Raw genomic sequence first — 24,036 nt, 5'->3', positions numbered from 1 at the left:
TAAAGACTCTCTGGCCTTTAGCTGACTCTAAAAGAAATGGGGTTATGTAGTTGTGAAGTCAGGTTTTCTTATGGTAACGAGTGCAGGTTTAAAGATGAACTCTTTGGACATTACATTTCTTAAGACCTCTTACAACTCGTGTGTGATTTTTCCACATGTTTATTTAAGAATATAATGTTTACGAAAACAGTCATGGTGTGTAGAGAGCAGAAAAGGCCTGGATTTCAGCTGTGAGTCCACAGTTTGGACAGCAGTGCAGAGAGAGGCATGTAGGGTGCCCTGTGGGCCCCCCACCGCCCCTGAACTTCTCTGCTTCTCTCAGATTTGGTGTGTCCCCTGGAAGGCCTCCGGGAGCCACAGCTGTTTCTCCTGCATAAGAATAATGAACAAGCTAAATATACACAGTTATATGTGGTTTTGTATGTGGATAAAGGAGGATACAGTGTATGTGGTGTGCGTGTAGTGAGTACATGTATTGAATGTGGCGTGGTGGGCCTGTGAGTTGGTGAGTTTGCGCTGCGTATGTAGTTAAGGACACATTGTATATGGTGAAGATATGTATTGTATGACGTGTGGTAGTGTGTCATTAAGTTAGTATGGCGTGTGTTTGGCGTGTGGTGAGTGTGTGTAAATAGATCTGTATGTGGTGTGTACGTGGTCTGTACTGAGCGGTCGGTGACCTCGGCGAGATGGGCGGTAGAGCGATGATCCGCGGCTTGGCGGTCAGGTCCAGCTCCCCCAGGAAAGCCTCCATCATCAGGTTCTGCAGCGTGTTCAGCAGAATGTCCTCCACCAGTTCCCCAAACTCAGCTGACCTGTATTACATCACCAGAAATACCCTGAGAACAATCTTTACTTCAAAGATCAACTACTCACATGTTTAGGACTGCCTCTCTCACCCACATAGCAATCTAGGCACAGATATTTCAGTTTCTAAGAAAAAATGTTGAGGAATATATGTATAGAAATTTGTATATATAGAGAAATATACATATATTGATTTCACTATGTTTAAGACTACAATCTCCTAACATATCTCTATTCTGTGCATACCAAACATCACAAATCTCTATGATTCTTAGCTTGTCTTACAGGGGTGAATTTTTTTGGCTGTAAAAGAAGGCACTTGTGGATAAGTGACAGAGAGAAGAGATGAACTGATAAATCTGATTAAGTTTTTATCACGTAGCCTCTTGTGTGTTGCATTAGTAGTATACTAACTACATATACAAACACGTGATTTTTGTACAGCTCAGTACTTCCACAGACTCTGTCCGTGCTCACCTGCGAATGGTCTCCTGTATGTTTAGCATTTGCTCTTGTTGCAGTTCCCTCTGCTGTATGTCTGGTTCACATACACCGTTTACATCGGCTTCTGACTGAAACACACTGTGACGACCGTCCCTATGCCGCTGATCTGGTACTGGGCTAGAAGATACTGTTCCTGTTCTAGGAGAGGAGGTCTCATCAGATGGAGGGACAGCGGTGGAGGGGCTGGTTTGGACTTGCCCCAGCTGAGAGAAATAGGGCACAGGTTCGTTCACGCAGTTGACCAGAGACTGTCGGAACTGAGGCTCATCCAGGAGGCTCCTGGGAAAAGAATAATGAGGCGCTGTGACAGAGAGTGATAACACAGGTGGAAAAGGAACACCGGGGGGAATGTGTAGTGAGGAGGTTACCCGAGAACGGAGGCGAGTACACCGGTTATGATGTCTCTCACTGGGCCATGGCTGAGTGATGGAAGGACTGTAGAATCCTGTTGGCTGTCACTTGATCCAGACCGGATGGTTTCAGGCTTGTGACACCTGAAAAGTCATTTAAAACCTCTTACAGAGAGCACACCAATAAGGCTCTTTGGAATTTTTACACACACACACACACACACATACACACACACACACACACACACACACACACACGTACACATACACACACACACACACACACACACAAGCAATCATTTCAAACTCTGAAGACCTGCCAACTGTATCTTTAAGCATCACAGTTTTAGCACATTCCCAAGGCGTGTATAAACATCATTGTAATTCTACCACTTATATCCTCTTGACCCAGTGCTTAATATGATTTACAGTATGAACCATGAAGACAGGAAGATTTAAAATCTCAAGCCCAGACGGATGCCAAAGCTTGGTGTGAAAGTATGTGTATTCGTACCTGCTAACGTAGTGACTTTTAAACAGAGCGGGGAAGTGAGTCTGGTACTCCAGTAGGGAGTGGGAACTGGCTGTGACTCCCAGATGAAGCAGGGCAGGACGGGGAGGTTGAGGTGCTCTCCTGGCCTGGTCTGTCTGACGGAGAGTGCTCCTCTCTGTCTTACTGGACCTCCCGTATGGTCCTCCAGCTACAGCACTGCTGCTGCTTCTATGGATGGGAGGCAGGTTCTGAGAGAGAGAGAGAGAGAGAGAGAGAGAGAGAGTGAGAAGCAAAGAGTGTGAACTACATATATCAGAAAAAGCACACATTTACATTTAGGGAGTGCAGCTAATTGTAGAAGTTTCTGAAAGTTATTTCAAATGGAAAATGACTAAAAGTATCCATGATGTAATAGATTTTTTTTTTAATTCACCATGTAATAAAACCTTATTTTCACATAATAAAAATAAAACCTAAATCTTTAGAGCGAAAATAACTGCCACAAAATTAACATTTAAAAGTTGTTTTTTTTCCAGAAACAAAACCATTTTTGAACAACTGATTTGAAAACAAGTCATTTTTGGACTTTTTTGACCTACCAGTAGACCTTTGACTCTTTTTCACCTAAAGCATCAATGTTCTCTTTCAGTTTGTGTATAAAACGGACACAGTGACATGGTAAGGAACATAGACATTAAAGTTTCTTGTGGAAACAAATATTAATTTATATATTGTAATACTCATTTATTTCTAAGCCGCTTATCCTAATTTGGGTCACAGGGGTGCTGGAGCCTATCCCAGCATTCATTGGACGAATGGTGGGGGAAAACCTTGGACAGGTCACCAGTCCAACGCAGGGCAGACACACAGACAAACACATTCACACCTAGGGGTATCCAATTCGCCTGACCTGCATGTCTTTGGACTATGGGAGGGAGGAAACCGGAGCTCATAGAGAAAACCCACACAGACACGGGGAGAATGCAAACTCCACACGGAGAGGACCCTGGCCACCCGGCCAGGAATCAAACCCAGGATCCTCTTGCTGTGAGGCGACAGCGCTACCCACCGTGCCACCGTGTTGTCCATATATCATAGTATTCTTTTTTTTTAAATTTGCTAATTTCTTAGTTTGAACTTTACTGTATTAGCTGAAATAAAAAAAGTATGGAAGTTAATACAATTTTTCTGTCTTACCTTAGAACTTCTGTTAGCAGAACAAGTCTGTCGTTGGGAGGGAAATTCTTCCTGCTCCAATTAAAAAAGAAAGAGAGAAAAGAAACAGTGAATAATTTAGGAGCGTAACCTTATCACACTCTATTGAAGATGGAGATAAGAGATTTGTGTGTGTGTGTATGTGTGTGTAACCTGGGCTCTCTTGTCCTGCTGGCTGCGGATAGTGTGTGTCACGTCTTTCTCGGTCAGAGTGAACTCATGCTTCTGTCTCTCTGCGTTGTCCTGCCACTGCTGCAGGTCTGCATGGTACCTGATTAACTCCTTCTCAGCAGTCACCTGGACAAAGCCATCAGACATGTCTGTTTATGTATGTACTAGACTGACACACACTGTGTCTTTGTTTAGGTTCCAATACATGAGCACACAGGTCTGCACGTATTACTGCTGTGTCCGCTTCAATATTTTTGCTTATTTTTAGCAATATTAGCGAGTGAGTGAGAACTTGAGTGAGTGAGCGAGTGAGTGAATGAGTGAGTGGGCGAGCGAATGAGTGAGTGAGTGAGCAAATGAGTGAGAAAGTGGGTGTTTGTGTGATTGTATGAAATTCACCTCACAGACGAGGTCTAACTGGTAAAAGGTGGGGGTGCCGGAGGTTTGCAGAGTTATGATACAGAGAGCACTCTCTCCTGCCATTAGAGTCCCACTGACAGGATGGATCTTTACCGCCTGCAAATGCACAGTCATGGAGTTACACACACATACATGCACACATACATGCACACACTCACACACTCCCACACATGTTCATACATTTTACTCTGGAGTATTCAGACAAGCTAATAATGTGATATGGAAATGTAATATGACAAAAAATATATTAAATATGTGAGGCTACATATTGTTATAGAACAATTATCACATGTATCAGCAAATCAGGAATTAAACATGCTGTAAAGATACATAAGCACACACACAATCACCTGCTGGCAGCTTTGGTCAGTCAGCCTCCACGTGTACAGGATTCTATCGGTGTGTGAGACGTTACTGAGAAACAGAATGCGAGTGCTCCGTGTCCAGACAGGAACATCACCAAAAGACACCATCTCCTCAGACAGAAACCCCATCTACACATACATACACACACGCGCACACACATGTACACGCACGCACGCATGCATGCACACACGCACACACACACACCCGTACACACATACACACGCACGCACGCGTGCGCGCACACACACACACACACATTTACATTTCAGTTTCATCCAAAGCGACTTCCAAGACAGGCAGAGTACAAACCAAGCATGTAGGAGCCACTGCTAAGTTCAGTATCAGACCAGACACACATGCCAGAAAGTTAAAGGAAAATAAGAGAGTGACCTTCAAGTGAGTCAAAAAGCCCTATGATGTAAACTATCACGGGTCAAGTGTCCTAATTAAGTGCTAGTTGGTACCGGTCACGGAGAAGGAAATCTACATCATAAAAAGAGTCAGTGTGCATGGGGCAGTACAGGCATAGGTTTACACATCATAGAGTAATAAGTAGTGCACTGGAACATTAGAGCTGTGGCAGCAGTAGGTATGGGTTGAGTATAGAAGGATGGAATACGAGAAAAAAAGTTCAAACCGCAAGACCAGCTCAGACTACTGCATAATGAATGTTTTTAAGAAGAGTTTCTCACCTGTCCAGGAAAGGGCACACGCTGAGTGTGGGGCACTGAGAGATGGTGAGTGTGCAGCTGGACTGGTTTTGACCTTCCGAGACCACGGTCATGGACTCCACAGCCCTCAAATGTCACCAGAGTACAGTCACCACCAACCACGTGAATCGGGATGTCCACCTGTAAACGTGTCATCAATTGCAACACACACTGTTCATTCATTCATTCATTCATTATCTAAACCGCTTATCCTGATTACACTGTTAATCTCCATAATGTTTTGTTAGCTGTAAGCTATTCACAGTCACTCTGAAATTTTGCTAGATGTAAGGGATTACAGAAGAAAGAGTTTCAGATAAAACCATTGTCAGATACATGTGTGTGTGTGTGTGTGTGTGAGAGAGAGAGAGAGAGAGAGAGAGAGAGAGAGAGAAAGACTAACACTGTAAGTTTTCGCCTCCAAAGGTGACAAGACCCACTCCAGCTGTGCAGTGCACCCAGGTTGCACTTCCCCATCTGGGGTAAGGCACTGCAACACAGGGTGGTTAAAGTTTTCCTCCATCAGCTGCTCCAGAGGAGATGTATCCACGTGGTATGTCACTGGGAGAGCACCTCCGTTATAGAGTTCGTAAACCTACAGGAACAAACCCAGCTGCATCATAGTATACATCATGAAAGCTGGAAATCATTCACGAAGGCTCTCCAGCTCTGATTCAATCAACCAGTTTCACTCTTGAGTGTAAAAAGATTGTAGAGGCTTACTGATGCGTCTTGTTCACCTGGTATTTCACAAAAAGCATCAATTAATAAAAAAAAAAAAATAGTAAATTTAATAAATGTTTGCCTTGCCTAACAATAGTCCCCCCTACAACTTTGTAGTGTGGAAGAAAAAAAGAAATGAAGAATAGATTGTCCGAATACGTTTAACACCAGCTGATGTTACTGCATCAAAATGTTCACAAAGTCCAGAAACAGGGACTATATTGTAACCAGTTCAACAGTGCACACATTTTCCTTAAATGAGTCTTTCAACAGTGCACACATTTTCCTTAAATGAATCTTTCAACAGTGCACACATTCTCCTTAAATGAGTCTTTCAACAGTGCACATATTCTCCTTAAATGAGTCTTTCAACAGTGCACACATTCTCCTTAAATTAGTCTTTCAACAGTGCACATATTCTCCTTAAATGAGTCTTTCAACAGTGTATACATTTTCCCTAAATGCTAGTCCACTGTCATCAGTGTAGTACAGAAGATTAGAGCCTGATACTATACACATATAGATTCACAGATCTTTTCTATGCGATATGTTGCTTTTCTCAGTTTACTTTAACATGCATTTCTCTCATAGATCTGTACTATGACGTACTACTGTCATAAATCTTTACTATGACACTCATTACTGTAATAAATTTTTACTATGACACACATCACTGTCAAAAATCTTCACTATAACATGTATTACTGTCAGAACTCTTCACTATAACGCATTCTATTGTCAGAAATTTGTTCTATGACATGGATTACTGTCAGAAATCTTCACTAAGACATGTATACCTGTTATAAATCTTCACTATGACATGTAATGCTGTCATAAATCTTCACTGTGACATGTATAGCTGTCATAAATCTTTACTATGACATGTAAAGCTGTCATAAATCTTCACTATGACATGTATAGCTGTCATAAATCTTCACTATGATGTGTATAGCTGTCATAAATCTTCACTATGACATGTAATGCTGTCATAAATCTTCACTATGACATGTATAGCTGTCATAAATCTTCACTATGACATGTATAGCTGTCATAAATCTTCACTAAGACATGTATAGCTGTTATAAATCTTCACTAAGACATGTATAGCTGTTATAAATCTTCACTAAGACATGTATAGCTGTCATAAATCTTCACTAAGACATGTATAGCTGTCATAAATCTGTATTATCACATGTGTTACTGTCATAAATCTTTATTATGAAATGTATTACTATCATAACTCTGTATTATGACACAAATTACTGTCATAAAAATTTAGTATGAAACATTGTGCTGTCATAAATCTTTACTATGATGTGTATTACTGTCAGAAATCTGTACAATGACAAATATTACAGTCATAGATTTCTATTATGACATGTATTACTGTCATAAATCTGAATTATGACATGTATTGCTGTCATAAATCTGTATTATGACATGAACAAATGTCATATACCCTTATTATGACAGGCATTACTGCCATAAATCATTATTATGACATGTATTACTGACATAAATCTGTACTATAACACATATTACTGTCATAAATTTGTATTATGACATGTATTATTGACATGAATGTTTACTATGATCTATATTACTAACAAAAATCTGTATTATGACATATATCACTGTCATATATCTGTACAATGACATGCATTACTATAATAAATCTTTACTATGACATGTATTATTGTCACAAATCTGTATTATGACATGAATTACTGTCATAAATTTGAATTACGACACATTACTGCCAAACATTTGCATTGTGACACGTATTACTGTCATAAACCTGTGTTGTGACACATTACTTATATAAATGTTTACTGTGACATGTATTACTGACATGAATCTATATTATGACAGGAATTACTGTCATTAATCTTTAACATGACATGTGTTACTGTCATAAAGCTTTACTGTGAAATGTATAGCTGACATAAAGCTGTAGTATGACATGTGTTACTGTCATAAATCTTTATTATGAAATGTATTACTATCATAACTCTGTATTATGACACAAATTACTGTCATAAAAATTTAGTATGAAACATTGTGCTGTCATAAATCTTTACTATGATGTGTGTTACTGTCATAAATCTGTACTGTCACACATATTACTGTGATAAATTTGTATTATGATACGTATTACTGTCATAGTGCTGTATTTTTACAGATATCACTGCCATAAATATGTATTATGACATGTACTACTGCCATAGATCTTTACTATGACCGCTATTAGTCATAAATTTATATTATGACATGTGTTACTGTCATAAACCTTTACTATGACACATATTACTGTCATAAATCTTTATTGTGACCAGTAATACTGTCATAAACCTTTACTATGACACATATTACTGTCATAAATCTTTATTGTGACATGTATTACTGTCATGAATCTGAATTAAGACACATTACTGTCATAAATCCGTATTATGACATGTATTACTGTCATAAATCTTTACTATGACATGTATTACTGTCATAAATCTCCACTGTAACCCATTCTATTGTCATAAATATTTACTATGACGTGTATTACTGTCAGACATTTGTACTATGACATGGATTATTGTAATAAATCTTCACTATGACATGAATAGCTGTTATAAATCTGTTTTATCACATGTGTTACTATCATAAATGTTTATTATGACATGTATTACTGTTATAAATTTGTATTATGACACATATTCCTATCATAAATCTTTATTATGACATATTACTGTCATACATCTTTATTATGACATGTATTACTGTTATAAATTTGTATTATGACATGTATTACTTTAATGAATCTGCATGCACACAGGACACTGACTGTCAGAGGAGTTAGCTGTGAGCAAGACTCCAGCGAGAGCAGGTGAAGCTTACCTGTTTAGGGGGACTGAATCCTCCAATAGCCACAGGGCTAAATGTGTGTTTGGTGGATGCAAAATAAATGTAGCTTCTGTCTCTCTCCACCGTTATACCAAGAAAATTCAGCTTGTAACACAGAAAGATGAGTGAAAGTCAATAATTATATCATTGATCTAATCACTATATTACACTTAATTCAGTTTATCAGTTGAAATGAAGAATGCATCAGTGAAACCCCTATACCTCTAGTATGGTATCACTAAATTCAGAGTTCAGGGCATTGTAATAAAAAAGATCCTCTTGGTCTCACCAGTATTTCTCTTCCATAAGAGAGCTTCAGCAGGACTGGCAGACGATTAGTCCCAGTGAAGTCATGTCTATGGAAAGAGAAATATTATTATTCATTAGTCTTACTGATTTATTCATTTATTTTTGAGGCCCAAATTGATTGATTGTGTGCTATGTTCATGGCCTATCAGTATTTGAGAACACGTTTGACCTGTACGTGAACTGCACTGCCCTCTGCTGGCCTGGTAGGAGCTTTCCAGAGCGAGGTGAGATGGAAAACAGCCTGTTGTCTCGAACCTTCATCTGATGGAGCTCGGTGGGGGTGAAGTCTCCACTCTCTGCCCAGTACTCCAGCTCTATCTGCTGGTCCTCTGGGTACAGAAAAGACCTGTTGGCCCAAACGGGAGGGTCAGAGACAGCTTTGACCTCTTTGTTATCTCTACGTGAATGAATCCTAAAGGATACGTCAAGCAATTTGTATGGATCTTATTCTAAATGTATGAACAGTGTATGAACAGATTTTTTCTGAGTTTCTAGTCAAGTTTCGTTTCAGCAGATCAGCAAGACAATAGCAGACAGTGCAGAGCTGTGACAGACAGACAGAATAGCATTCAAAGAGACGCGGAAACAGACAAATGATTTGATAGACAAGCTCTCAGACGAGCAGCTCAACGGATCGAAAAAAAAAAACAAAAAAAAAAAAAACAGGCAAGCCAGACTGCCAACAGTACTTACCACTGGACCGGGATGTTGGCAGTGTTTTCAAACATCAGTAAAACACTGGAGGGGTCGGAACCCAGGGATGCGGCACTGAAGTTAAAATCAACCATGTCTGAGGTGAAGACGGGTGGGCAACGGCGCAAACTGCAGAGGGTGTATCCAGTCACAGACAGACACAACTCATTTAATCCAAATTCAGCCCTTCGGATCACTGGTTTCATTTAGCGATAAAATGTGTTTGTGTGTACATTATAAATAAACGGTGATAACTGGCTTTTACAGTGGGATAAGATACCGCTGTGGTCTTTTCAGAAGAAGAAATATGGCCACTCCTGGGTAAACCAGATGACCTGTGCTTGGTTTGTTCAGTGCTAGTTTAAGTGCGTCACCTGTGTCTGGTTGGTACCCTGTAGGTGAGCTCGTTCGGGGAGGGGTCTCGGCGGAGATGGGCGTTGAGGGTGTCCAGAGAGAAGAGGCTCCAGAGCTGCAGTTTACTCAATCCCTCCACACTGCCACAGCCACAGGCATCAGTGACCCCCATACAGGGGTACACACCCTCCCCCTGCACCCTGCACAGACTCTCAGGGTTGCCCACAGCACAGCCTGACCGCACGAGAATGAGACAGAGACAGACAAATAGATAGATAGATAGATAGATAGATAGATAGATAGATAGATAGATAGATAGATAGATAGATAGATAGATAGATAGATAGACACAGATAGATAGAGAGAGAGAGAGAGAGAGAGAGAGAGAGAGAGAGACAGGAAAGACCACATGGGCAGAATTTGTCTATATACATAAACACATTATTTGTTATTCTTTAATTACAGAGGTAAAAGGGTATTAGATAGGCAAAGACCATGAGACACCAGCATATGTCAGGACAACGTCATAATCAATAATTAAATAAGCAAATGACTTTCAGACTATGTAGACTTTAATTGTGCGTGTGGTGTACCTGAGGCATTGACAGTCTGGTAGCTGATAGTCCAGCAGTAATGGACTCGTCGAGCCGGCTGTACCGTGGATCGGATCAGCAATCGGGAGCAGGATGGGATGGTGCCTGACAACACGTCTAACTCCATGGCTGAAATGCAACAAACATGCAAACCCAACCCACTGTGTCAGTCTCCACAGGAGCAGCACTACGCATATATATCAAGCAGCAAGCCCGATTTAGAGCCAGGCTAAGACTCAAAGGAAGAAAAAACCTAGATATTGACACAGAAACTATCAATCGACTGTTAAATAAAGCATTCACCATTGGCAAACTCCCTCACTCATACAAAACCCATGTCTCTTCACTTCTACAGTACGCATACTGTAAAGAGACTTTTCTTACACTGAATGTTTTGTGAATCTGGCTTAGACTGTGAGTTAAAAGCCCTGAGCCCTGACTGAAGGATATATGGAAAAGCAGTTGTTGAGATATGGCATCTCTGGAGACATTGGCTCTGTTTCCTTACCAAGAGGGTCTACATAGACGGTCTCAGGGGAGTCTGGGCAAACAATACTCTGGTGCACGGTCAGGGAGAAGCAGGCTGGACAGGAGCCTCTGTTAAACAGAGGAATCTCAAAGGTCTTAGAGCCTCCCACCAACAGGTCCCCCAGCTCCAATACAGACCACTCAGCCTGGGAGAGCAAAGAGCTCAGAGATCAACAACACACATACACACACATTTCCAATACAGACCACTCAGCCTGGGAGAGCAAACAGCCCAGAGATCAACATCATACACACATACACACACACACACACGCGCACAGTTCCAATACAGACCGCACAGCCTGGGAGAGCAAACAGCCCAGAGATCAACATCATACACACATACACACACACACATGCACTGACACATATATACACACACACATATACACACACAGCTCCAATACAGACCGCTCAGCCTGAGAGAGCAAACAGCCCAGAGACCAACAACATAGACACATACATGTGCACAAGCACACACACACGCACGCATGCACACACACACACACACATACACACACATGCATGTACACACAGACAGAAAATACAATAAAACACACCTCTATGTTGCCTTTGGCAGCCATTCCCAGTGCCTTCACAGTGATTCGAGATCTCTTACAGGCCTCTGAGTGTCTGGGCCAGAAAGACAAACTGGCCTTCATGTTGTATAACTTCTCCTCTGCAGGGCTGAAAGACCACGTCTGCATCTGAGAGACAACCGACCAGAACAAAAAGCGTTGAGAATAATGAGCAGAAACCCCGCATACCAGGCTTATACACTGCTCCTTTTTACCACCATACACTTGACCTGAAACAAGCAGCAAAACCTCCCCTTTCTACCGAGCAAAGGAGACTTACGGTTCATGGGAACAGGAAGAATTTGGGATATAGTTCATTGTTCAAGGGCGAAATGGTGAAAAAACAGTAAAAATACTTCTGTGATCCTGTTTCCCACAAGTGTTTGGCAGCATGAGTTTTAGGCATGAGAAAGATTTTTGCAGTCAAGAACAGCATATGAAAATGTGAGAAGACATGTACGCAGATGGTTAATAAATGTTCGTAGATCCATAGAAAACGATGAGACAGAAGCAAAAAGACACAGAGTAGCCTCGCCCTCACTTTGGATTCCCCAGGTAGCAGCGGGCCTGAGTTTGGCTGCACTGACAGGACCCGCGCGTCGGGACTCCAGACCTTCCACTGGAACTGCAGAGGGAAGGAGCTCATGTTTCGCACCCACAGGGAACGCTGGGAACAGCCGCCCACCGCTGTGGGCTGAAAATAAACCTCCCCATCCCCTTCAATAGCAACATGTGCCCTCTCCACTCTAGATACAACACTCAGCTCCTGAAAACACACACCCAGACACATAGCAACACGAACGCACATACGCAAATATTCTTAAAAACTTTAAAACTCACAAGAAATGTATTGTTACAACAATATTAACACAAATAAAAATATCAATATGTTAACATTTGCTTTGTTGGTATAATAAGGGATTTAAACATTTTCTTTCATGATGTCTTTATTGTTGTATATTACATGTACTTTATGATTTTTGTAATTGTGTAATATGTGTGTGTTTGGGGCAGTGTGTCTGATACCTGTATGTGATTTGGGAGGCCATTTAGCTGCAGCCTCAGTGGTAGATTCACAGGGTGATCCTCAGCAGGGAGCGACCTTAGCATTAAGATCTGGTGACTGCCAGGCAGGATCATGCCACTAGATGGCAGCACACAGACAGAAGGACATTCCTTTGGATCCAGTTTAAAAATGAGGGGCAGGTCTCCTGTGTTCTGCAGTAGGACATTCCGGTACGCCACCTGATTTAGCGCAGGAAATAACTAGAAACAGATGAACACCAAGAGATGGGGACAAAAAGTGAAAAAAAAAAAAAAATCAGTCAAATCTGCAGAAAATTTGAAATATCATTAAAATGTGAAACAACTACAGCCATTTTGGCCCTTTCTTTTTCTTTTTTTTTTTTTGTTACAAGTTGTTTCTCAGTAGAGATGTGGCAGGCCTGACTCACCACTCGGGGCTGCTGGACACAGAGGCGCGGGATGAAGTGCTCTTTCCCAGGCTGGAAAGAGTGACCACTCACTCTAACTCTGATGCACCAGGATGGACAGAGTGTCTGATCCTCTGTGTAACAATGATCACGGAGTAGCTGAAAAAAAGAAGACAGATTAAAGCTACATTGTTATCAGTAATGGAAATCTATCTATCTATTTCTCTGTCTAGAACCGATAGACAGATAGACAGACTGATCGATAAAGTTATATGGTAGTTTCTTTTAGGTCATTGGTTCATTCTCTAGACCCGACCCCCGGTTTTAGTCCTATTGTAGTTCCTTCATGCTGTAATACATAATTTTTTTCAAAAAAAAACCTTACAAAGCTACAAACACCTTAACTGGAAACTTGTAAGCTTATACCGTGTACAGGGCGAAGCACTCCAGTTGGGCAGCGTGAAACGTGTTGTGTTCCTTGGGGTTGTAGGTGACTCTGAAAGTTGTGGTTTTCAGTGGGCCCAGGTGCTCGCAGGTGGAGGGGGAGACAGAGAAAGGTGAGTTTTCGGCAGAGGTCCAGAGCAGACTGAGTTTGCCTTTGGTGTGATTGGTGACATACACATACTGGGATGCTGGCTCACTGTAGAAGAGTAGTTCAGTGGGCTGAACGGTGACATGGGAAAAAGGTGAGCTCTGGGATTCTTTACCTCTGCAGTCTACACCATTACTGTGGTAATACTCCTCTTCTGGTTTTCTGTCTGCTAAAGACTGGAACACGTCTGAATTCTCTGAGGAAACCTAAAGAGGAAAAAAGCAAATTATGTCAAAATAACATCAGATGGCTAAGAACACATTCACTCTTCTCTTGCCCCCTTTATAAATCAGTCACTCATACACACACACATACACACACACACACAAATGCTACCAAGCACATACACGAACACACACCTCTTGTAACAGAAGCGTTTCGTCTTCATCCAATCGGAGTTTGTTTTCTGCCAGCATGTCACTGAGCAGGTCGGGTGGGTATGAGGTGAGCCCACGCTGCAGGTGCTTTCTGTACATATGCAAGTGTCTAGGACTCAAGATGCTTGGCTTCTGTTGCTCTGAGTGACAGGTGCCAATCAAATCCAGAAAAAGAGGCTCCTTTACAAGAAATTAAAAAAGACCTTTAACTGTGATTCCCAAAACCAGACTATTCAAAATCTTAAAAAATATAAACAATTCTATATATATCTTTTTTTTTAAACTTGAAATAGATATAAATATTGCGCCTTGTTAGATTTAGAATGCTGAAACAAGACAGAAACGATGGACAGTGGAAGAGTTTTTCAGTGGCTAAACGATGACTTTAGCTTGGGTGCTTGTCTCTTTGCATCACAAGCATATGTGGCTTGCCTCTAGCAATCGGGACATGTTAGTGTTCACCTGATATGGGCTGGAAGGCAGTGTATCTAACGTACCCTGTGGAGGACCAGGCAGGCCACTCTCCTGTGGTGAGCAATGGGGTGATGGGGGCGGAAACAAACGCAGAGGGTGAGGTTGCTATTGGCTGCCAATGTACCACAGGGTTGGTCTATGGTAAAGACGCTGTGGCCATTGGTGTCTGTGTCAAACTGGTAGTATGCAGGCACTGTGGAGGAGTTAGTGATCTGTACCGTGCATGAGGCCTCTCCTCCCTCCTCCACACAACCAAAATTCAACATGGGGGAGCTCAGGGACACTGAAGGACCTGCAGAGGTCAGATGAGACAATATTCACAGGTAACATATATCACTGTAACCCGGTAAAATCAGTCAAGTCTAAAGAACAAAGACAAATTACAAATGTTTGTAATGGATTCTAGCTCCAAAAAAAGAAAGATAGCTCCCTCGGTAGTCCAAGACTACAGCTTCAATAAGTTCTATCAAATGTTAGCTTTAAAAGTACAGAGGACATCTAATATTGGTATTATGATTTTTAGTGCTGTTTGCTGTGTATTCTCTGAGGGTCACTCACCAAAGCAGGTGCCTGTGACTTTGAGCAGGTTTTTGCTAACAGCTCCAGGGCAGGCAAGACTAAGATAGTCTACACTGCTGGTGTCCACACAGCAGGGAGAGAAACACACAGGCACTTTTAAAGCCGACTGAGGGGCAAGAAGACCCTCACGCACCTCACAACGAAACACGCGGTCCAGCAGAGCTGACCGCCGCAACCAGGAAAGAGTAAAATGAGCACTCACCTGGGGGAGAGAAAGAGAGAGAGAGAGAGAGAGAGAGAGAGAGAAAACACTAAATGTAGTGTTACACAGAATATGAAAGGCTCTTAGCTGAAGAAATCTACTGTGTGAGGGGAGTATGCATGGGGACTCACTGAGGAAGAATTATATATTTCAAAGTGACTTTCTACAGTCGCCCCCACCGCCACACTGCCAAAGTCCAGTAGTCCACTGTGTTGATCTTGCTCCTGGGACCTGATCTGCAGGAGAGGGTACTTAGCTGAGGAAATAAGTACAGAAAACGAGTGAGGATTCTTCCTTATACTCCCCCGTTTAAAAAGAACTTTACCGCAGACCATTCTGTCACTCTGAATTTATCTAATCAAAAGAAATGAGTCTTGGTGTGTTTGAAATTCTTCCGCAAACAAAACAGTGCCCATGCTTGCCGAGTAAACCCACTCACACAGTCCACGCACGAGCAGTGTACAGCTACTCTCTCCTTCATCACCAAAAAGACAGCGCGCCTCCCTCTGGTACACCAGCGCCCCCTGTGGGTGGAAAAGCACAGTGAGACGGCGCTCTTCTCCTGGCTCCAACACCCCACAGTCAGGACTCAGCTGGAAGGGAGAGGCCAGTTCCCATCTGAAGCCTGTCCGCAGCTTACTGAGAAAAGGACAAAACTGTTAGATGCCTGTACTGGACAATGACGTCTGTACTGTTTAATACACATTTTGAAAAGTACACCATGAAACAAACCTTTAAGTGTTCCAATTTTTGGCTTGAAATTTACTAGGTTATTCAATTGAACTACCACCATAAGCTTACTTACAAACTTCATGTTATGAAGTCAAACTAAAAGTGCCCATTTTATACCTTTTCTTACAGTTCTTCTTCTTTTTTATTTTTTAATTTCGAGATCTTTTTCAAATGCGTGTATTTTTTGCTGTAATGTACTTTATCGCTGGTCTTTCTCTCCTGGTCCTGGACTTGCCTGGCATTGCGGAAGAGGAAAGTGGTCTGGGAAGAGTGGTGGACGGCGCACGGGGGCAGCAGCACAGACTCAGGCAGCTCCAGCATGTGCTGAGGGACAGCGGCCTGTAGGGACACCTGGAACGAACCCTCTTTACCCTGGAACTCAATGCTGTCCACATACTCACACTGCTCAGGTAACACAGAGGAACAACAACAACAAAAAAAAACATATACTGTAGTGGTTAGTGGTTTAAATATGTTTCAATGTATTTTACACTGTACAAAACCACTTTAAGCTCCTTTGACATTTAGGAATATGCGGCCTCCTAACTTACATTTCGTCATTTTGCGGATGCTTTTGTCCTAAGCAGCTTATAAAACTGTGTAGTGAGCAGGCTTAGGAGCTTACAATACCAAAGAAAGTTTGAACTTGTGATTGGTAAAGTTATGACTGAGGGAATGATGCTGTTTGAAGACACACCTTTTCAAGAGGGCGGAAAGTGACAGGGAGGGAAAAAGACAGCCCAGGACTCAGGCTGATGGTCTGAGGGTACGGTGTGGTGAAGAATTTGGACTTGGGAGGTCTGAAAGAACCAAAACGACACATCAATTTTCACTTTCTTCCACAATAAAAATGTCATCACATCAGATCTGTATACACATCACATAGAAACAACATGAGTGGTATCTGGGTTTGTTCAGTTAAACTCATTTGTCAGTATATCTAAATTTTGTGTCTGCATTTAGATATTCTCAAGCACTTTCCACACAGTGAAAAAGAACTACTGGAGTGGAGAACATGGGAGAGGTCCAAAGCTAACAGACTGTTTTAGCCCCATTAAGCTTAATGACTATCTGAACGAAATGGGTAATTCTCAGATGAAAGAGTGGCACTAGTTTCTGATTGGCTCTATATTCCCTGAGTTTGCTCTGTCACAGCAGTGAAACATTCAATAGCCTCTGCTTACCTGAAGCGTAGCTTCAGCAATTTACTGTGCACATTGTTTAGCTGGAGGGTTTTAGTGTATTCTTTGCCCAGTTCCCACTTCTCCCAGACTAGCACAGCTTGTGTCTCGACACCTAAGAAGCAGCTTCGCTGGGACAGGCCTCTGTTTATCAGCTCATTTGATCTCTGTAGAGAAGGACCCTGTTGTATACAGCAACAAAAAAAGTACAAATAACATTCTCCCTCAACAGGTTCAGTTTTTAACAGTATGAGGACTATTATTTGACCACCAGAGGGCAGCAAATTAAAAGAGCAGACAAGTTCATTCATCCACATCTAGACTGAGCGTCAAGGAAAAGGCATTCAAGAGATGACAGGATACCCTGTCATGACCAGCAGAGTACCAAGACGTATAATTATTTCATGTCATTGCGAAATACTGCACAGTTCTGTATAGTATTCCGCTATGAGCCCAAGACAACACCAGCAGCTCAAGACAACATCGACACATGTTATACCTTTCCATGTATGCCTTGTGTGGTTGTCCTGTGATGGTTTGAAACTAAAGGGTTCCGTTGAATACCAGCCAACATTACGACTGTAACAAACGGGTGACAAAAGTTCGATCAAGTGAGGTAATGATAAACAAATACACTCATTTTAAAAACACATCATAATCATTGACTACTCCATAGCAGAAGTGCATCTGAACAACAAAGAAAATAAGAAAATGCATTTAAATTAAAGAAAAGAATGAAATACAGAGGCTAAGTACATGTGCTAGGCTATTTAAATAGCTTTAATCTCTGCATTGATTATTAAACCTAGAGTGTAACCTAATGTAATCATTTATCGGGGGCTTAAATTTGAAAACTGTATAAGGTTAAACCGATTTTGAGATGCAAAAAAAACTCTATAATTTATCAGTTATTAGCTGTGGAGGTTCAGCGATAACAGCTGATAACATTAGTAGCCATATCAATATACGACCAAATGAAGGCCAAAGAGATAGTCAGTTAATTTATTAATATTTATTTGAACAATTTATTTGAAGACATCATTTGTAAAATCTAAAGAGGCACCACATTTCAATATATAATTTAAAAGCATGTTACCAGACTGTACGCATTTAAAATGGGTCAACATGAATTAAACATCTGATTTCACTGACAAGGTTCATTGTAACCGAGGTGACGGATGAACATAGTCATTTATCTAGATTAGCTAACAAGCTAACTTTTACGTGCACGAACTAAATGCTTGCAATGGATGTACGTCATGGAGACTTACCTCATTCAGTTGTGCTACCACAGAGTACACTCTCAGAAGAACATTTATTTAGTCCCCTAACGCAAGTTGTGTGGTTTTGTATCGTAATACATATTTAGACATTCATGAAGTGTCAGTGACATGAGTTGTAGTTACAACTTCTCCATAGCAACGACGGAGAGAGCGGAGGGACATGTAACAATCGTCAGTAGAATGTCATTTACAGAGGAGAAAAATTCGACCAATATATCTATCTAATTACGCGAGGCAGATGAAACATTTTACATAATCTAACTATAAAACCGAGAGGTTGTCCATCTCTTTGTTAGGTCTCAGGATCTGCACGTTGAACTTTTTTTGGGACTTTTAAGTACTCCATCTCGGTTTACTGTAAACTCGGTATAGTCAATCCCCCTCTCTGCAAGATTTCGTTCCAGTCCGTGCCGTTTTAGAACCTCCTCGGTGCATGAAGTACTTTCATTATGACATCCTTTCTTTCAGAACTGATTTATCACCACGACTGGAAGTTCGTTGTTTCATTCTAACAACAGTCTTAAGTTATGACTGTGTGATGTGAAGTGAATACACGTAAGACCAGACGACAGCTGGTATGACGCACTAAAACTGACCTGAGACAATTAAGGCTGGAAGTATAAAAAAGACCGTCTACAAAGTAGTCTAGCGTAGCGTTTTTCACTCCCGTTTTCTTCCCTCGGTGCAACGTTGCACCGTAATGTAGCCTTTTTAATCACCTTATAAATATGTTTCAGTCAGACTTATAAATGAGATGGTGTGCATTCATCAGCCTCTCTTAGTTAATCACTGCCCTAAGACTGTTCCCTACTAAAGTTCCACTTTTGGTCATTGAGCCAATATATTTTTCACAAATTAAATGGGTTTCTGACATCACCATAAGGAGTTGATTATTTTACTTCTCCTTCATTAACTTAATTATTTGACTATCAGTAAACCTGCCTGGAGTAATTCATATTTGAGAGCCATGATCATAAATAACTAGCTCTACTTTTTTTCTTTTTTTTTTTTTAATGTAATGCACTTCAGATTCCCTCATGCTTTAATCACCATCTGCGTCAGGTGGAGGTTAAAAAGGAGAGGAGAGAGGGATGATTAAAAGACTGGAAATATCATTTGCCTGAGTGATGTTGCACCCATTTACAGTGCCAAGACCTGCAGTTCTGGACGGCTCTATCTGCCAACAAATACAATAAACACATTTACTAATGCAGAAGTATATGCATGCAGCTACCAAGAGATATGTGTTAGAGGGTGAAAAGAAATGAAGAGCGGACAACAGCAGTTGGTTTAAGTGTCTTTGTTTTTCTTCAGAATTATTTATTTTTACTTTTATGTCCATCTATTAAACCAGTACATTTAAAGTCTACACAATAATTGCTGTGTGTTTTCAGGCAAATAAATTAGATATATTCTATATTAGTTAAATAACATGAATGACAACAAGTACAATAACACAAAAGACAAGCTGGACAAATAATGCACTGTTTACAAAGCAGTCTTCTACAGAACTTGCAGAGGATTCAATTATTTCTCCACGATCTAGTCAGTTCAGCCAAAATGCTGGCCAAATATAATCCTTAATTTTCCTCTTTTTCCGTTTCCTAATGTTCTGTGCATCCATTTACATAACTACACCTTGTCTCATTTTGATTAAATTTCAACAAATAAATATTTAGGTACAAACATCAATGTTTGGTATTCAGTACAAATAAGGGTGGTTTTGTAGTTTTGTGGCACAGACACTTACTATTGGCCAAAATGTCCACCTGACTATTTGGTTTGACATCTTTTGAGTGAGTTAATTGAGTGAATAATACTCTCAAATTCCTCAGTGCATTCTAAACTTGCTAAATAAACATCTACACGAGGATTACACTGAGAACGATGTCAGGTCTTTAAGCTGACGGTTTACAGGAGTTTTGGAAACCTCGGGAATCTTACGACTATAAGGCAATGCAGTGGTTTCAGTCTCTGCAAAGACACACTGGAAAATATCCAAGCCTGTAGTTGCTGTAAGCAGTCGCTCTAAAACAGGGGCAGGAAAATATGAGGCAATTTCACCAGGACCACATGGCTAAAATCTTGTACCTCATAATCCTACCCCAAGCTTCATATCCCCACCGATCTCTTCCAGGTCATCATCTGAGTAGGAGCCATGGGAGCTGTAGCTGAGCTCTGAGCTGTGCTGCAGAAAGTCTGAGGAGTGGGAAAAACCAATTCCTCTGTTTAAGTTTGTTTTCAACTCCTCTTCCTCCTCCTCCTCCTCTTCCTCCTCCTCCTCTGCCTCCAGGTCCTCGTCTTCATCTTGTGCACTGGAGCGTCGGGCATCGCTGGGCTTTCCGGTTCTCTTCCCTGCCTTAATGTTCTCCGCCTCCTGCTGGGCTGCCTGTTCTTTGGCCTTACGGCTGCGTTTCCACTTCATCCTCCGGTTCTGGAACCAGATTTTCACCTGCGCCATGTTTAGCAAAACATTTCAATTCATATCGCACTGATTTGTGGGAAGATCAACATTGCTAAACTATGAAATCCAGTCACCCTCCCTGTTTATTTTAAGGGCACTGTCTACTCTTCAACAGACTTATCTTTCTTGGAGATACAGCTTAGATGCTTAACTGTAACATATTAATTTAAGGAGCTTATTCCCTCAACTCCAAATTAATGTTGTGTTTAACTTGACACTCTTTTGTTTAGCATGCCATCTCTCCCATTTTATCTTCTCAGTCAGCTCACCTGTGTCTCTGTCAGCATCAGTGAAGTGGCAACCTCGAAGCGCTTTGGGCGGGACAAGTACTTATTCAGCTTGAACTGGTTCTCCAGCTCCAGGAGCTGCTGACTGGTGAACGCTGTGCGTGGCCTTCGACATTTACCCATAAGGCCTGGCTGTGTCGCACCTGAGAGGATAATAAGAAGAAGTCAGACTAGAAAGGACGCAAAGAGATGGAGAATGACTAAGAGTATCATCTTGTGTAATAATGTATTTGTCTCACACTAACACACACACACCCTCCCCCATCTTCAATCCCTCAATGATAATGATAACAGCTTCTCTTGAGTTTATTGTTGATGAGAGGGGCCAGAAATATTGCTTTAGCGAGACTATAAAACACCTGAGAGCGCTATTAACTTAATGAAAATTCAATAAATGCTACCAGAAAACTTTATTGATGAAGTACAGACCACTTTAAGTGTTTCTTTATTGTTTTCCATCTGGCAAAGACAATTTTAATAGAGCTTTCGTTTATGACAATATGAAAGGGCTAAAAATAAAATGCTTGCATTATAGTTCCGTTAGCAGTAAATACTGATTCAGTTATAACAGAAATATATGGTTCATAAAGATGATTGTCATTGTAGGTAAGGGATTTTTTTAATATGATGGCTCCATCATTCGTTCATATAGACCAATTCTCTCCATTTTTGAAATTATAGAATACGCCGTGGAGTTTATGGAAGAGAATGACAGATTGTTAGGCATTCTAAATGTATGAAAAATGAGTAAGCTACTGAAATGAGTGATACACGTAATAAAAAAAATCTGTGTTTATTGTACGTAGGCTACATGAATGGGGAAACAGTGCACTCTGATAACCTGTGCTGCAGGATACACTGATGATAATGAAAAGCAAACTGTTTTGAGAGATTAATAACTAAATGAATCGATTAAAGTATCGTATACAGACATGGTATGCTTTCTCTTTCGGCCTGCAGTGGTAACTTTTAAAAAGCTAAAAACAAAAGATACTGTTGATCAAAATAGTAAAACCATTTCCGTGTTTTTACTGCGATGTGATTCGATTTAAATTTGTTTGAAATAAATCCATGTACTCAGCTGCGGCCAGCATAGCCAGCCGTTGCATGTGGAAGTCATGTTATATCAAACTGTACATAAAGTCCTCGATTGTGGAACACAGAGATATGAAATATTTTTAGCATGGTCAAACGGTTTGGACTAGGCTTACAAGTGCTCTACGGATTTATATCTCTAATTTTTAGCCAATAGTTCCAATTACCATGTTTATAAATCCAGACAAGAGATTTAGGATAGAACGATACGTTTGTAACGACAACAACAACAACAGTAACAATAATAATAATAATAATAATAATAATAATAATAATGGGAAACTGTAGGTCAATTAGTGGAAGTGCAGAAGATGTAGACTATTATTCATATTCCCATTCTTTCAACCCCTATCAAAGATGACGGATATCCACAGCGGAAAATTGCTTAAAATAGACTGTATTACTTTGGAGATGCGCGTTGTTATTGTGATAACGAGGGTCACTTAAGTTAACTGTTCGTCGTTAGTATTGCGAGGATCTCTAAAGACCACTTACCATTGTATTCCGCAAGGCGAGGCATCATGATTCCAGCCCGCAACCACTGCTCCAGCGGGAGGGATCCTGCCATAGCAGCGGCCTTCAGGTGTTCAGGGTACGACTGCGCGAAGCCGGAGTATGTAAATGCGGGATGCGGCGCTCCTAAGGTGGTGAAAGTGTACATGGGTGCGGGATACATTCCACTGACTGAGCTCTGAGACAGGGAGGTTAGTCCGGGGTGAGGAATGTTCAGCAAACCCGGTTTGGGTATGAGTCCTGTCTGAAACTGAATTGTACCCTGAGTACCGCGAGGAGAAGAGTTTTCAGATCTTCGGCAGGACACAGGTTTACACTCTGTGCTGTCACTGCACAAAACTGTTGAACTGTCCCGATTAATCCGGTGCGATTCTTCTGCCAGTAAGGCATCGATACGAAAGTTCTTGGATCTATCCATTGACGAAAACGATCTAATGAAAAAAATTCTTTTAAAAGTACACAAATATTATACGTTTGGCAGACACTAACACTTGCTTTGAAGTCTACGCCTTTTATGAATTTCTTTTTATCTCATTCCGTATCATCGATCAAGAAATAAACAATTCTGTGTTTCAAACAAGTCGTTCAAATATGAATCTTTAAAACAAAAGAAGAGACAGTTTCATTTTGCCTGCTGTGGGTACTCTTGATCCATCCTGGTTCCTCAACGGATGTAAATCTTGAGGTTTTTAATGCCGCAACTCTTATTTGGACAGACACCGTTGTTCTTCACACATTGGACAGCCCCGAATCTGAAAGGCTTTGCTTAAGGGTGTGTGTACTTGCGGACTTAAACATTTTGCCACGCTCGCGTTCTTGCGTCATGCCTCCTAACCAGAGTCTGATTGGTTCATATAAACTTTGAGTTCAGAACTCCAAAGAGCTCTTTAATTAACTAATTACTCACGCATTTAGAACTTCTCAAAAGCGCTTTTTGCGTCATATACCACAGGCTACTGTTAGGTGCCACATATATCATTTTTCGTATGTAAATAATGCCCCACACCTCAGTCCCAAACATAAATCGCAGTTAGAATAATAAGATAGATTTTCATTTGACACACATCACCGAGTCGCAGGCCTGTAGGTGAACATTCATTTCTAAACTTTTAAAA

The 24,036-nt window shown here is 41.0% G+C and overlaps 2 protein-coding genes across 3 annotated transcripts; both read right to left on the bottom strand.

Annotated features, from left to right (window-relative positions):
• Nucleotides 1-224: 224 nt before the first annotated feature.
• Nucleotides 225-19,531, bottom strand: cfap65 (cilia and flagella associated protein 65). The gene is made up of 31 exons (XM_030786665.1): nucleotides 19,505-19,531; nucleotides 17,283-17,461; nucleotides 16,796-16,898; nucleotides 16,334-16,500; nucleotides 15,806-16,005; nucleotides 15,498-15,622; nucleotides 15,144-15,366; nucleotides 14,609-14,877; nucleotides 14,094-14,291; nucleotides 13,569-13,940; nucleotides 13,164-13,301; nucleotides 12,736-12,975; nucleotides 12,251-12,475; nucleotides 11,692-11,838; nucleotides 11,112-11,277; nucleotides 10,604-10,732; nucleotides 10,031-10,244; nucleotides 9,657-9,785; nucleotides 9,133-9,309; nucleotides 8,944-9,010; nucleotides 8,649-8,759; nucleotides 5,440-5,631; nucleotides 5,019-5,177; nucleotides 4,311-4,454; nucleotides 3,940-4,056; nucleotides 3,523-3,666; nucleotides 2,176-2,402; nucleotides 1,680-1,805; nucleotides 1,285-1,590; nucleotides 681-815; nucleotides 225-369 (listed from the first exon to the last, which is right to left on the bottom strand). The coding sequence occupies exons 1-31, from the start codon at nucleotides 19,529-19,531 to the stop codon at nucleotides 225-227; spliced, it is 5,301 nt and encodes a 1,766-aa protein (XP_030642525.1).
• A 1,123-nt stretch (nucleotides 19,532-20,654) lies between these two features.
• On the bottom strand, nucleotides 20,655-23,339 carry mnx2a (motor neuron and pancreas homeobox 2a). Of its 2 annotated transcripts, XM_030787275.1 has the most exons (4): nucleotides 22,900-23,339; nucleotides 21,559-21,578; nucleotides 21,296-21,456; nucleotides 20,655-21,014 (listed from the first exon to the last, which is right to left on the bottom strand). In XM_030787275.1, exons 1-4 carry the CDS (start codon nucleotides 23,337-23,339, stop codon nucleotides 20,655-20,657), a joined length of 981 nt encoding a protein of 326 aa, XP_030643135.1. The 2 variants fall into 2 exon arrangements, with proteins under 2 accessions (XP_030643135.1, XP_030643136.1); XM_030787276.1 differs by lacking the exon at nucleotides 21,559-21,578 and having other exon boundaries at nucleotides 22,904-23,339.
• Nucleotides 23,340-24,036: the final 697 nt, after the last annotated feature.

Source organism: Chanos chanos, chromosome 10 (genome assembly GCF_902362185.1).
Source record: "Chanos chanos chromosome 10, fChaCha1.1, whole genome shotgun sequence".
In the NCBI taxonomy this organism is placed as follows: Eukaryota; Metazoa; Chordata; class Actinopteri; order Gonorynchiformes; family Chanidae; genus Chanos; species Chanos chanos.
This window is presented reverse-complemented; position numbering and strand designations above follow the sequence as displayed.